At 32.0% G+C, this 16,188-nt stretch overlaps 1 protein-coding gene across 1 annotated transcript in view; it reads left to right on the forward strand.

Annotated features, from left to right (window-relative positions):
• LOC106336519 (protein CHROMATIN REMODELING 24) overlaps positions 1-6,456 on the forward strand; it is an 8,045-nt gene extending 1,589 nt beyond the window's left edge. Inside the window, exons 2-22 of the mRNA XM_013775364.1 lie at positions 52-174; positions 301-1,262; positions 1,350-1,480; positions 1,593-1,647; positions 1,987-2,115; positions 2,284-2,391; positions 2,480-2,535; positions 2,612-2,702; positions 3,072-3,203; positions 3,291-3,368; positions 4,120-4,329; positions 4,416-4,487; positions 4,566-4,646; positions 4,752-4,870; positions 4,952-5,063; positions 5,157-5,225; positions 5,316-5,410; positions 5,490-5,621; positions 5,720-5,794; positions 5,882-6,017; positions 6,107-6,456. Of these exons, the coding sequence (XP_013630818.1) occupies positions 52-174; positions 301-1,262; positions 1,350-1,480; positions 1,593-1,647; positions 1,987-2,115; positions 2,284-2,391; positions 2,480-2,535; positions 2,612-2,702; positions 3,072-3,203; positions 3,291-3,368; positions 4,120-4,329; positions 4,416-4,487; positions 4,566-4,646; positions 4,752-4,870; positions 4,952-5,063; positions 5,157-5,225; positions 5,316-5,410; positions 5,490-5,621; positions 5,720-5,794; positions 5,882-6,017; positions 6,107-6,274 (3,134 nt within the window). The 3' untranslated portion in view covers positions 6,275-6,456. The remainder of the gene's footprint in view (positions 1-51; positions 175-300; positions 1,263-1,349; positions 1,481-1,592; positions 1,648-1,986; positions 2,116-2,283; positions 2,392-2,479; positions 2,536-2,611; positions 2,703-3,071; positions 3,204-3,290; positions 3,369-4,119; positions 4,330-4,415; positions 4,488-4,565; positions 4,647-4,751; positions 4,871-4,951; positions 5,064-5,156; positions 5,226-5,315; positions 5,411-5,489; positions 5,622-5,719; positions 5,795-5,881; positions 6,018-6,106) is intronic.
• Positions 6,457-16,188: the final 9,732 nt, after the last annotated feature.

The following is a 16,188-nucleotide window of genomic DNA, read 5'->3' on the forward strand; positions in this document are numbered from 1 at the left end:
TTTTTTTTTTTTTTTTTTTTTTTTTTTTTTTTTTTTTTTTTTAATTTTCAGATGAAGAAGATGAAGGAACGAAGATAAAGCTCGCGGGACGGCGTCGTTTATGCAAGGCCTCGGTGAAGGAAGATGTATCGGATGAAGATGATGATCCTGATTTGGCTGATTTCGATTCCCCAGGTTTGTTCTTATTAGCTTTAACGTGAAATTAGGGTTTTTCCAAATCTGGGTTTGTATATTTTCTTTGATTTTCGCTAGATAAGCTAAATCGAATGCTTTTGTCTTGTATATGATTGCTCGAATCAGGTAAAGGAGATACACCACTGGAGAGAGCTGAAACTGGGAACAAGTTCACATCTTGGGATGAGGAATCGAAGGAAGCTAAAACAGAGGTGGGTGAGGCGCCTAGCTTTTCGATGATCACAGACTTTGGTTCACCTTCACCTCATCTTGAGCAAAGGCAAGGTGGTGGAGGACAGAACGAGATTATGGATATTTTGGATGATTTGACCTCTAAGCTCGGGACTATGTCTATTAAGAAGAAAAAAGATATCCAAAGCAGTGACTTTGAGAGTGTTAAACCCTCATTTTCCTTGATATCGGATCTATCCGAGTCATCCTCGTCAGATGTCGTTACCACAACTAAAGCTGGTGCTGATAGTCTCGGTGACAGGCAAGGGAATGTTGGTTTTGCCATCCGGGAAGAGAAAGCTAGTAATGCCTTTGCAGGCGAAAGTGGGGAAAGAGTTTCAAACGTTGGAAAGCAGCAACCTTTTTCTGGTCAGCAGCACTATGTTGATAAGTCTGAAGGGTATAAACAGGAATACTATCTCGACCGTGGGAAGGGCAAACTCGAAGAAGTTGACCGAAGTCTGAAGACGGCTAGACATGTAGAGCTCAGTGAGAAGCTAAGATCAGTGGGAAGGTCGAATGTTGCTAGGCTAAGAGATTTAGACGATGATGATGATGATGATGACTGTGTTGTGTTGACTGGGAAAAAGGCGGCTGAAATGAAAATCCATCTTGAAAAGCCTAAAAAGCCAGCTCGGAGTCACAACACTGCAACACATGCTTATGAAGAGGAAGTGTCGGAGGATGAAGGCTCCATCACTTTCACTGGCCCCAAATCTTCTTACACACTGCGTGGGAAGATTGCAACAATTTTATATCCACATCAGAGGGAAGGGTTGAAGTGGCTCTGGTCATTGCACATCCAAGAGAAAGGTGGAATACTTGGAGATGATATGGGTTTGGGTAAAACTATGCAGGTAAGGATATTTGCAACCGACACTTTCTTTCTTTATTTTTTTCCGTAATAATGGAACGTTGCTGATTTGGGTTGATTTGCATTACAGATATGTAGCTTCCTTGTCGGTTTGTTCCACTCGAAGTTGATCAAACGTGCCCTGGTAGTGGCACCAAAAACCCTGCTGCCTCACTGGATGAAAGAATTAGCTACCGTGGGACTTTCACAAATGACTAGGGAGTAAGATCATTTTTCTGTCATTGTTATATACTGAAGTTTATAGATACTAAGATCATGTTATTTATTTGTAGTAAATATTGTGTTTCTGATTTTTGTTCTTTCCTCTTTATAGATACTACGGCACTTCTGTAAAAGCCCGAGAGTATGATCTCAACCACATTCTACAGGTACCTGTTCTTTCTTCCATTGCTAGCCTGGGAGATATCACTAAGTGCCTTAACAATGCAATCATATTTCATTTTGCATTTTGACTTGATTTGGTGACGAGAAGATCAACAAGGAACTTGTATGGAAATTTATGTGCTGTATTGTTAAAACTCAATTGCCTTAAACTGTTACATCCTATCTTGTTGTTAATCATCTTTATCTGTGTTGCAGCACTGTTCATATTATTAAGCTGAGAAATATTTTATCAGTTGTTTCTTGGTCTTGTTCTCCTACATATAGTTAATTTTTGATTGTTTGAAGTATGGGGTTTCAAGCTGAGATATCTCTAACTTTTGTAGGGCAAAGGTGTTCTTCTAACGACTTATGATATCGTGCGGAACAATACAAAGGCTTTGCAAGGTTATCAACTGTATACTGATGATGATGACGATGATGACATCAAATGGGACTACATGATTCTGGACGAGGTAAGGCATATTAAATCATTTGTCATTTGCAAGGTTTGCGTGCTAGTAGTGTCCTGCTAAGAAACCGGTGCTTGGTATAATGTTTATGCACTTTGATGTATTAATCGTTGAGATGGTAGCATTAGTGTAAGTTTTGACTTGATGTATTGATATTGTCTATATTTCTAGGGACATCTTATCAAAAACCCCAGCACGCAAAGGGCGAAAAGTTTGCTTGAGATTCCAAGTTCTCACCGTATAATTATAAGTGGTACACCAATCCAAAATAATTTAAAGGTATTTCACGTTTGTCAATGTCTTTTCATCTATGAATGTATTATTCCAATGCTAATGGCGTCGACTGATTCCATCTTATTTTTAATAGGAACTGTGGGCTTTATTCAATTTCAGCTGCCCCGGGCTCCTTGGTGACAAGAAATGGTAATTATCTTCACTAATCCATACATGTCAGATTACATATACTAGCTTTGTATTTAATCCTTATAAGTTTCAACAGGTTTAAGGACAATTATGAGCATTACATTCTTCGTGGAAATGACAAAGATGCCTCTGATAGAGACAAGCGAATAGGCTCAACAGTAGCAAAGGTGAGGATTTCATTGGTGGCTATTATTTTTTCAGACAGTAGCTGAAGACGTTTTTATTAGGTTTTGAACTTCAGTTCTTCCTCTTATATTAGCATGCCTTGTGAATCTAGCTCTTTTCTATATCACTTTTCACCTATTAGGCAGAAAATGAAACGTCTTTAATGGTAGATAGCAAATATTGAAGTATCAGTCTTAATCTTGAACTCTTTTGTGAGATTGCATTCTGTGTGTGCTATTGCTACCGAAGGTATTCTGTGTGTGCTATTGCTACCGAAGGTGCACAAGCTAAGTTCCTCCGAAAGAAGAAAATAATCTATCAATTCGCTTATGATCTTACTATTACCTTGTTTACCTCTTTTTGATTAATAGAAATTGAGGGAGCATATTCAACCTTTCTTCTTGCGGCGCCTTAAGAGTGAAGTCTTTGGTGATGATGCCACAACCTCCAAACTTTCAAAGAAGGACGAAATTGTTGTATGGCTACGGTTAACAGCTTGCCAGGTTTAACTCCTTAACACATTAACGTAGTCGTTGGTCTAATATTTTCAATCAGACAGACTCACTGATACTTACTTCTTTGTGTTGCAGAGGCAAATATATGAGGCTTTCTTAAACAGTGAAATTGTTCTGTCAGCTTTTGATGGTTCGCCTCTAGCAGCTCTTACGGTAACTTGAAGCTCTATTCTTATTTTTTTCTTAAATCAAGTATGAGCGTCTACGTCTTGTCTTATCTAGTAATATTATGGTGGTGATTGTTTGCCTTGTTTTTTTATTTAGTTTTTGAATTTTCTGTAGATTTTAATTTTTCAAAAGACAAGTATGGTGACATTAGATTTTGGTTTTTGTTTTTTAAACTAAAATAAGTTATTAAAAATAAAATATTTCTTTAAAAACAATAAAATATACAATATTATTATTAACACTAAAAATAAAAAACATATTAAAATAATAGCTATATTTTAAAATAAATTTAATTTATATCTCTAGAAAATTATACAACTAGTAGTTAAGATTTAAAAAAAAATATATATTATAAAATATATATTATAAAATAAAAATAATAGCTATATTTTGAAAATCAACGTAAGTTTTTTTTGAAAAAACCAGGAAAACTTTGGTTTTGGTTTTTGTGTGAAAAACAGTTACTTGAAAAAACTAGTTTCCCTACATTTTAGGGAAGTTATTCTTTAAAAATCTTGGTTGGATGAAAAACAAAAAGCCAAAAACTACTAACAATTAACCTCTATATAAACGTGGTCTCAATTTCAGATCTCTATCCATTTTGCTTAGGCTATATGTTACTTGGTGAAAATGGTTTCCTTTCTTCTCTGTTTAAATGCTTCAAACATATATTTCTGTTACAAATCTTGTCTGTTCAATATCTGGGAGCTTACATTGACTGTTTTGTTATAAACAGATTTTGAAGAAAATATGTGATCATCCGCTTCTCTTGACTAAGAGGGCTGCTGAGGACGTCCTCGAAGGAATGGAATCAACATTAACACAGGAAGAAGCAGGCGTGGCAGAGAGATTGGCTATGCATATTGCAGACAATGTGGATACAGATGATTTTCAGACCAAGAATGACAGTATCTCTTGCAAATTGACATTTATCATGTCACTACTGGTTAGATCACATATATGGTTCAGTTGGTGACATTCATTTTGATGTTTTTCTGTTCGACTGACATTTTGTGCTTCGTTTTTGCTCAGGAAAATTTGATTCCAGAAGGGCACCGTGTTCTAATCTTCTCCCAGACACGCAAGATGCTAAATCTCATTCAGGTTTGCTCCCAACTTCACCCTTGACGATTATCCTTGAAATTTTATGGATTCTTTACAGGTTGCGTTTGGCATTTTCAGGATTCTCTTACTTCCAACGGTTATAGTTTCTTGCGGATTGATGGTACAACAAAAGGCCTTGACAGATTGAAGACTGTTGAAGTGAGTTTTTCTAACATTACATTTCATTTTCTTCTCATCATGAGTTTAGTTATTCCCTCTTGTCTTCATGCTATCACAGTTCTTTTAAACCTTAATCTATTACAGGAATTTCAAAGTGGTCATGTGGCGCCTATATTTCTTCTCACATCTCAAGTAGGTGGTCTCGGCCTTACTTTGACAAAGGCGGACCGCGTGATTGTGGTTGACCCGGCTTGGAATCCAAGGTACTTCCTTCTTTTGAAAACTGTTTGATATTCTTACTCTATTGAAAATATGCATGACATAATTTTCTGATTTCTGTACAGTACTGACAACCAGAGCGTTGATCGAGCATACAGAATTGGGCAAACCAAGGATGTCATTGTGTATAGGTTAATGACCTCAGCAACTGTTGAAGAAAAGATTTACCGAAAGCAGGTCTGTTAGATTTTCTGTTTTTTTTTTGGTTAGCTGAGTGATTTGATATGATCATTTTGTATGATGTAATGCCAATGGTATTTGCTTTTGTAGGTGTACAAGGGAGGCTTGTTTAAAACCGCGACTGAGCAAAAAGAACAAATCCGCTATTTCAGCCAACAGGTTTAGTCGCATTCTGTTGTCAATGGTGGTCTAATTGTTATCCTACTTTCTAATCGTTTTACCAAAATTTTTTTTTTTTGTATATCTCAGGACCTTCGAGAACTTTTCAGTCTTCCTAAGGGAGGATTTGATGTTTCACCTACACAACAGCAACTATACGAAGAGCATTACAACCAGATCAAACTGTAAGGAAATCATTGATTCTGATAAAAGAGAAAAGAAAGTGTTCTGAGTTGATTCACTTTTGCTTGTTTGTTTCCGTAGAGATGAAACTCTGGAATCACATGTTAAGTTCCTAGAAACTCTGGGTATAGCTGGAGTGAGTCATCACAGCTTACTCTTCTCCAAGACTGCTCCTATTCAACCTATACAACAGGACGAAGTAGAAGAAATAAGGTGAAACTTCTCTTTCCTTTTATTTATAAAACAGACTAGACTTCCTTCATCTGCACATCCTGATTATGATTATTTCGTAAATATTTGATGCAAAAAAGGAGAAGAACAACATCATTCGTGGGAGGTCCATCAGCAAAATCAGCAAGCTCTTCACAGGACAACATGATCAATGGGTATATTACCATCAACAACCTTTGTCAAATTAAACTGTTGTGTTTTTCTATAATCTCTCATCAGTTTGAAAAATTTGTTTCTGTTAGGGCTGTGTATGCTTTCAAACCAAAGGACGTGAATTTGGACAAGAGAATCAACATTTCTCCAATCGATGAGAGTGAAAGGTCGGAAAGCGAGATTAAAGCAAGAATCAGTAGGCTATCTATGCTATTCCAGAACAAGGTAAAGACACCATCAACCAACACTTGTTATACCAATGTAATATCTAGTAAAGCTTCAGGTTTCTCTAAGTCTTTGTTTTTGTGTCGCAGAGTATGGTCGCAAGTTTACCTGACAGAGGAGCAAAAATACAGAAACAGATTGCTGAATTGACTCGAGAGCTCGAAGAAATAAAGGCAGTGAAAAGCAACGATATGCCTCATCAAGTTATTGACTTGGAGGATATAAGCCAGAAGATGCACAAAGGATTGAATCTGTAGGAGTAAGATGAGAAAAATGCGATGACCAACGTACGCTTTATTGCTATTTTTTTGTTTCTCGCCAGATCTTTGATTGGTTGAGTTCATGAGTTGACAAGTCAATTACCAAATGACTTGTTGCTCAAGCTATAAACGGCTATTGATATTTCTCCGGTGTATTAAACCAGATTTTTTTCTTTTCATCTTGAACAAGACGAGAGCGCAGACCGTTATCAGTAAAACGAATATTTCAACACTACATTATATAAATCTGAAATTAAATTTAAGAGTAATTGCACGCTATGTCTATGTTTCAAACATTATTTAGGCGGATGGTCATAGCAAAGAAACAAAACTATACGGTTTCTGGTTTAACCCAAAATTTCTCCTGTAGCGAACTCTTTTTTTTTTCCGTCTAAGTTTCCTTTATTAAATATTGTCTATCAAAGAAAATAACATAATAGTTGATATGGTACATCGCATCAAGAAAACCAAAACAAGCTCTTGAGAAAACAATTTAACCCGACCGAAAATATGATCTGACAATTACGATTACAAGAGAAATCAATGATGAAATCCAGACCGAATATTGGTTGGATGATGACAATACATTGATATCAAGCTGATCTTGTTTCGCGCTTGTCAACAACCGAAGTGATTTCCCGCATCACAACGGGCTGCAGTCACTTGCGTTGCCTACACGAGAAAAGTTCTCTAGATAAAGATATATTTTTTTCTTTGGTTAAAGCTGTTCCGGAGGAGTTCCCTTCCGAAAAGTTTACTCTTGAATCCGTCGAACAATCTGCGATAACCATTACAACAATAAAACAGAGAAAAACGAACATATCTTGATTACAAAGGCCAGCAGAAAACGAAAATATCTCCGGAAACTTAGGGAAAAAATACAAAATAAAACCATAAGACTGGAGAACAAAGAAGAAAAGCCAAAGGTTCTAAAAATTTGTCTAGGCGGCAACTCGGTACTATCCGAAACGATTTTCTTAAAATCCGATTTATACGATTCAAATTGGTTTAAATTATTCTAAATCGGGTTAAAACGGTTTAAACCGATCTAAATTTGTCTAAATATGTTAAATTAAGAAATAATAGTATTACAAATCTAAAAATTTGTCTAATTTCTTATGTTTTGTATATCTTATTTTGATAATGCATCACAATAATTTTATAATTAAACGTAAAAACTAAAATAAACCATACAAATGTATAAAATATATAAAATAAATCAATAATTTGCTAATACCTAAGCCTCGCCTAGGCCCCTATAATCTACCTAGTCGGTAGTACTCCATATATAAAACGCCTAGTTACCGTCTACCACATTTTAGAACATTGGAAAAGACTATTAAAAGATAAATCTCAGCACCGATGCTCAAGAAACCACCGACGCAAGGTCACAAAAAATCTCATTTTTTTTTTCTCTGACCGCTCCCTCTGTAACGAACTCTTTGACGTCTGGGTTTTTTTTTTTTTCCTTACCCTATTATTTATAAACCGACATGGGATTAAGAGGGACTGAACCCAAGTTATATTTATCTTCTATCATATCCTTTTATGTGTAATCTTTTTATGTATGAATAGTGAAGTTATCCGTATAAAGTATTATAGTGCTCATATAAAAAAAATTAGAGTTTAGAGTTTCGAATTTCTATTTGGGTTTAGGGTTTATGGTTTAGAATATAGAATTTTTATTTGGATTTTGGGTTTAGAATTTTTATTTGGATTTAGAGTTTAAAGTTTTTATTTTGATTTAGAGTTTAAAATTTAGATTTTCTATATGGGTTTAAAGTTTAGAATTTAGAATTTAGAGTTATTATTTGAGTTTAGGGTTTAAGGTTTAGAGAATCTATTTGGGTTTAGGGTTTAGAAGTTAGAGTTTCTATTTGGATTTAGGGTTTAGAATTTATAGTTTTTATTTGGATTTAAAATCTAAGGTTCAGAATTTAGAATTTCTATTTGGACTTTGGGTTTAGAATTTTTTATTTTGGGTTTTGGACTATTACCATATCCTTTTAATCAATTTGATTATATTATTTATGTTTAACAAATATAACCGGTTTTACGGTTAATGTGAACGCACATCACTAAAAGGACAATAAGGTAACTTTGCTTTCGTTGTTTTATCCATACAACTAATTATTTTTTTTGGTTAAATAACATTTGTTTCATGGTTTTCTACCCGAATGACTCTAAATTTAATAATTACTAGATCTCGACCCGCACAACCGCGCAGATTTTTTTTTTATTTTATTTTTATATAAATGTTTTTTTTCAATTCTAAATTGGTATATATTATAATATATATGTATCTATCAATTTTTAAAACATAATAAGTTTACAGTATATTTTTTCATTGAATAGATTGTTTCAAACTTTTACATGTATTTGTATCTTCTTCTATATATATATTTTTGGATTATTATTTTATTATTAAAATCGTAACTATATATATAAATATTAATAAAATATTGTTTTATTATCATATTCAAAAATATTGCAACATTTCACAAATTTAAAAAGTTTTTTAAAAATTAAACTTTTCGCTTCATAGATTTATATTATCGAGTAAATAATTAAACATTTAGATTTTGTTTAATTTTTAAAATAAACTATATAGTTTAAAATTTGTTTTCATTGGTTTAAGTTAGTAAAGATTAATTATTGTTAGATAATATAATTTTTTTTATTTATTTTTTTTTTAACTCTGAAAAATTGCATTATATAGTTTAGTCTAAAGACTATAACATCCAAACAGAACCGAGAAAAGCATAAACAGAAAAGCAAAAACATAGAGAACTAAACCAAGAATATCACCAATTATTGATAGTCCTATAAAAATTTCTGGTACGCCCAAAATTTAAATGATAAGATTAGAGATTAAATGTAACATGATTTTTTAGAAATATGTCCATTAGGTCTATTTTTTAAAAAATCGCACATGAATCAAAGTTGTGACTTCTGTTTTAATATATAAGATTGAAGAAAAATCTAATATATTAGTAACTAATTTAGGTGATAAATTTGTGCTTCAAAGGAGAAATAAGTGTACAATTTTTTTATGGTACAATATTGTTATTCTTGTGAAAAATCCAAACATGCAAATGAAAAAGTGGTAGATCCGTATTATCAACTATGTGAACACTGCAAATAGTATTATCAACTCTCCTTCAGCATCAAGAGGACCTGATAAATACGTATGGAGAAATGATGCGGATCACTACGTTCCCAGTTTTCAACAAGAGCTACTTGGAACAGAACTCGAGTTGCTTCTCACCCAGTCCCTTGGCACAAACTAATTTGGTTCAAGGAGGAAATCCCGAGGTGTTCCTTCATTGCGTGGCAAGCCATCCTTGGACGTCTCCCAACTCGAGACCGTCTAGCTTCATGGGGGTTAACTGTTCCGCTGAGTTGCGTCCTGCGCTCATCTGGAATTGACTCCCATGATCACCTATTCTTTCAATGCCCATATGCAGTGGCGATTTGGATTCACTTCTGTGCTTCATACCTAGCGGCTCCTCCGCCTTCTCTCCTCTCGTGTACTGCTCTGCTGGATCAAGGCCCATTGGCGTCTACACCTGGTGCTCAATCGGTTCTAAAGCTGTTGCTGCAAGTCATCACGTATGTTCTCTGGCGAGAAAGGAACTTCCAAATCTTCAGAGACTCCTCATCAACTTTTCAGGCCTCCACTTCTCGGGTTGGCAGGATGATCCGGGACCGCTTGCTCTCCATTACAACGCCTCCTACGCGTCCTCCACCAGCTCCTTCCCTGCTGCAAATCTTCTTCTCTTTCTCACTCTCTCCTGTCTAAAGCTTCTGTTTCTTTCTTGTAATCAGTGGTCCTCCACAACTCTGTAAAACTTGAAAACTGGTTATAATATCTTAACATATTAACCAAAAAAAAAAAGTGGTAGATCTGTATTTGTAGGAAGCATAATACGTGTAGAATAAGTAATAATTTTTTTTTTTGTAACTGTATTTACAAAATTGTGTTCATAATAAATTCTTATCTCTAATTTCTTTAACTAACAAAAAGAATATGCCATGAATATTGATATATTGTTTAAGTATCCAAATTTAAATGAGATATCTATACTATTATTTGCGAATTGATTTTTCACATTCGAGCTCTCACGTTAAAAGTTAGAATTGATAAAGTCCTTATTACTCTTAATGAATAATTAAAAATATTTATTAGATTTATAATTTATTATTGATTATAAATTAATATAATAGAAATTAGCAAAAAAAAAAAACGAATTTAATTTAAAGTAGCAAAAATTATCCAAAAATAAAAAATATTTTTTTTTTAAAAAAAGAAGATAATTCATATATATAATTCATATATTAGTTGTGTTTAATGATCAACTAGATTTATTCGTCATATTATCATTATCTAACAATATTATCTATTATGTTATTATCCAAAATTATTCTACATTATTATGTAAAAATATTATTTCTCATTTTATTATCTAAAATTAATTAAAAATAAAATAAAAGTATATATTTATTAAATTTTAAAAGTAAAATTGTTAATAAATTACTAACAATTACCAGTTTTTAGTATAAAACTAATATGATCATTAACTACATTTAGTGGAATTTGTTTTTCAAAAATTTGATTATAAATAAAAAAATACTCGATAAATGTTGGTTCATATCATTTATATTTGATTAGTGAAACTCAACTCATTATATAGAACAAAAATTTAAGGTTGAGTAAGAAATGTTTATAACTTTAGATTTTTAATTGTTCATATGATTCATTAATGAAATAGATAGTCAAATATGATTAAAAATTGATAGTAAAGGCGTAAAGCTATCATTTTTGATTAAATTTTATACAGATTTTATCATTATAATTGACTTGATAATGTATTAATGTATTATTAATAAATACTTGCAAAATAATTATGTTCATATATACGGGCAAAACACCTAGTAAGCATTAAAGTGGATTAGTTATATAATTTGGTTGCAGGCTATATAGATTACTTTTTAGAATTTTGGAATCAATAACTATTGGTTATGGAGAATAGAACGGGAAACAATTATAGGCGAATCTTTTTATTCAAAAGATTAATAGATCTTCTTATATAAGATAATTTAATTTTTCACTGTTATATATTGACCAATAAATCGATTAAACAATTTTATTATTTTTGGGTAACGCAATAAAACTGGATGATGATATTTTATATTTTTGAAAATTGATACTTGAGATTTTTCTTATGATAGTTTGTTTACAAAGAATCTGATATCAAATTTTCTGGTAAAAAACATATAATTATAAGTATATGAATAGTATTGGTGGATTTAATACTTTAAACTAAGGGGCTATTATTAGTTTGTGATTTAAAAAGAGTTTTGATGATTTTTTAAATTTATTTAGTTTCTTAATTTAAAAAGAGTTATGATGATTTTTATATTTTCTTAAAATTTTGTTGAAGAGTTTTGTAAATTGTTAGATTGTTTATCTGAAGATAATTATAAGAGTATTTTAAAATATTGTTATCTTCTTTATTTTCCAAGTTTTTTTTTTTAAACTAAAAAGATTAAATCCGGATCTATTAAAGACACATAACTAACCTCCGGGTGGGAGGTGCAACGGTTCATTTCTTTTTTTTCCAAGTTTACATTTTATTTCTTGTTCTTCCTTTGCTCATCTCGTATTTGCATTTTGCAGCAGTCCAAGTTTTTTTTTTATTTTCCAAGTTTACATTTTATTTCTTGTTCTTCCCTTGCTCCTCTCGTATTTGCATTTTGCAGCAGTTCATTTCTTTATCTCGTAGTTCGCAAATTTTTAAATTTTCTTTTATCAAAGATTTTGTGTCCACTTCCCAGATCATTCACTTTCTTAAGAATCTCATTGACTAATTTCTAATTTTTTCATTGGCGACTAGTTTATGCTTCTATAGGTTTTATGTTCTTAGTTGGCATTTTACATTGGGGTAAGTGAACGAGAGTTGTTGCAGTCTTTATGGTGGCCAGTGAGTGGAGACGTGTTACGACCAAATTTGTAGAGTTTCATTTGAAATGCTATTAATTAAAATGTGATTAAATTAGGGAAATTTACTAAAATAGAAAAAAAAATATACTCTCTGTCCCTTTGTTATAAAACCAACCTAAATTAGTTTTTTTAGTATAATCTACATTATAATGAGACATTTTGCTCACTTCTCAGTGCGCCACGTTTGCGTTTTGTGAGCTCACGAATTATTAAAATTCAAACACCAACATTTATACTACTAAACTAAAGGATACTTTATACATTGATGGCCGAAACTAATATATATTTATGAATGCCGGAAGCCCTTGCTTCTTCGGCTTCCTTTGAGGGTCGGGTCTGCAAGTGTATTATGGGTTTCATTTTTAAATGGAATTCATCACGTTATATGAAAAAATCTCAAGTTTGCAACAATTATAGTTTTTCCATATTGTAAATTGTCGTAGTTTAACATGAGTTAGAGTTCTTTTCATCATTGTCTCAGACAAGTCTGAGTTACAGAGTTGCATCGTGTGTATGTTCATAATCTATTTTTTCACTGGTGAACTCTTCATCTTCCCATCTTAAATCGCTTGATCATAAATGTTCATGAATTGTACTCCCTATGTAAACCATATATATATGATTCTCATCTTTGATGAACCCAATATGCATCTCCATAAAACTCATTGACTCCTCTTACCTTTAACCATCTTCAAGAAATTTTCTCTCTCTGCCTCTCTAGTTCCTCAGACCGGCGTCCCCGGCGTCCGTCACTCAACCTTCGAGTCTTCCCGTCTTGGTCGTAGTAGTCAGAGCATAACCGCTGGCCTCCTCCGCTTCTGGGATTCCCTGAACTTCAAGAAAAACATTGAGTTTATCGGAATCACGGTTCTCTTCTTTGATGAAAAAGTAAATTAATCTTCGATCTATCACACTTATTTAACATAATTTTTTTTAATTGATTTCGTGATTCTTTGTTGAATAATATTATTTGCAGATTCCGTGATTCATGGGTTCATTCTCGCCGGACGTGCCAATCATTACAAGCCATCTTTGAAAGTCGGATCCATTGTGAAAGTCGATCGTTTTGAGGTTGCTAGGTGCTCAAGTATGTACAATATAACTGATCATCCATTCTTCATTTGTTTCATCCCATCAACCATTATTGATCAAGTCATCACCGATGCTCCTGAGATCAATCTCCAGTCATGATTAGACTGTTCGACAATCTCCAAGTTATTGCGAACACAAACCTAGAACTCACATGTATATTATCATATTGCATCTGAGTTTATATTATGTTTCGATATCATAACTGATATTTAAACTCGCAGATGTGGTTGGACAAATCCGTTCTATCCAGAGCTCTGACCTCACCAAAGAAACAACTCGAGTCGTTATCCGTCTCCTCATTGATCCGTAAGAAACAATCAACACACAATTCCCTTCATATTACTGTCTATATTGTGCTAACATCAATGATCAAAAATATTTCTTACCCAAAATCTGTGTCTATTTATCTCCCTTACTTATCAAACTAATTTCACACAAACCTTATTTTACATCTTAAAAGAAACCACAACAACCCAAACAATCAAAACACCAAAAACTAGAATCCCAAAAAAGACGAATCATTAATGAACACCTCTTTTTTTTTGTCTAATCTTACAAATAAATTTCAAAACAGATAAATCAAACCAATCACCTCAAATAAAACTCAACAACACATACATCTAAATACAAAATGCACGACCAGCTATTTAACAATTTACAAACTTACTTTTGCAGATGCTTATGAAGAAGACGAAGACGACAACCAAGATCAGTGAAATCACCTAAACGTAAAAGCAAAGTAAGCTATGAACTCTGATAAATATAACTAACAACGATTTTTGTTTACATATTACCCATCAAATAAAAGAGAAACAAAACACATGCACACTAAAATATACAAGAGACAATCCCGACAGATACAAGGGCGGCAACAACATCTCCACGTGCTCACTGTTCTTGTCTTATGAAAATAGCTTACATGTCAAATGTCAACAGACCAATGCTATTGTCTTCTTATGAGAAATACATAAATTCGTTTAAAACTCATTAAGGCCCAAATACTCAGAATTGTCACTCATTTTATAGTTATTTCTACAAGTCATGTATTTGTTTTAAAGGTACGGTAAAAGCAACAATTGTAAAAATAAAAAGACATATAACAAATATAATAACGATAATAAAAATATTTCTTAATAAACACAACTTACACAACTAAACTCGAGAAAAAATATCTAGAAACAAAAAGGTATTCTCAACAACCTTAATATAATTTATGTACTCTCAATAATACAAAAAATAAATTAAAAAGACAAACAAACAATAAATCTCAGTTACACAGCAACAACCAACACCACAAACTATATCAATCACATTACTAACACGATTTAGTCATTCATAAGTGGAGAACAATGTCTACACAGTTCATTATCACAACTCTAACCCAATAACAATAAAGAACTTGAAAAACAATGATCAACCAAAAACGCAAAATTCACAACTTGAATAATCCTAGCAAATATTGAGATGAAACAAGAATTTTGTCCACAACCCCGCGTATCCTAGGGTTTTTAGTATAATATTTACTAAAACCCCAATCTAACTCTTTCTTTATTAATCAACATTTAAAATTTCACTTTTAAATATCAATTAGAAACAAAAACGAATTAAGAAAAAAAAATAAAAAAAAATAAATTAAATCAAAATCTACTTAAAAAAAATCTAAATGGAAACAAAAAGGAAAAAAAAAAAATCCCCAAATCACTTTAATAAATGAATTTTGTTTAGTTTTTTTTTTTGATAATTATACTATTTATATATCATTTTTAACTTTATATAGTTTGATTTAATATATCTTAACCAAAAGAAATAAATTATAATCTACATAAATTATAATTTTAAATATAAATATATATATATATATATATTCTTAAATATAATTTAAAATAAATCAAATTGTTTTTAATGTTTTTTAAACAAATTTTTAAAAAATTACAAGAAAATCGTTGAAACACATTTTAGGAAAGTTAAAAATTCCAAATATTTTAGAATATTTTGTAACTGAACTTGCCATATTTTTGGAATTTAGCAACCACACGACTATTCCACAAGCAGATTCCACCATACCTTTAGAGTTATGTTTGGATTTTGTATTCCTAGAATTTTATAATTGTTTATAAAGTAGAACTGCATTCAAAGAAAATGTAGCTATCTTTACAATTTGTAGACTTCGCATTCCTCTTATGTATAATTTTATTTAAAACTAGATTATTCGTTCTAGAGAAAGTAAATGAAATTTACCTTCCGTAAAACATAATTTAAAGATTTAATTTAACAAACTTTTCAAACAAAAAAAATACCAGTTTGTGTATATGGATATTTTATCAATTGTTTATATTTTATTAGATTTTTTATTCATAAAACTATTTATTTCATTAAGTTTGAATAATGAAAAACATAAAAAAGAAAAAAATGAACAAAAAAAATTTTATACTAAAGGGACAAAGAGGCTGTTTTGCATTATGTTTTGGTAATTTTCTTATTAAATTATAAAAAGTATATGACAAAACATGGTTAATGTGCAATACTCTGCTAAACAGATTTTATGAAGAAAAATATGTAGAATCAATAAACGAATAACAACAGACAACATACTTCTTGTTGTGAATGAAGAGGGGAACTCGTGTGTATTATTAGGTCGACCAATTGGTCTTTATATACATATGGTAATAACGGTCTAAGTACTGGATCGACATGAGATCGTACTTATCCTTAACTAGATAATGACTAGCAATACGTAAGATAAACACCAACTATAATGTAGATAAACACAAGAGTAGATAGGCGCCAGTATGATCCTGCGGATGGGCTTGGCCCG

The sequence above is a fragment of the Brassica oleracea genome, chromosome C3 (genome assembly GCF_000695525.1).
Source record: "Brassica oleracea var. oleracea cultivar TO1000 chromosome C3, BOL, whole genome shotgun sequence".
NCBI classification, from domain to species: Eukaryota; Viridiplantae; Streptophyta; class Magnoliopsida; order Brassicales; family Brassicaceae; genus Brassica; species Brassica oleracea.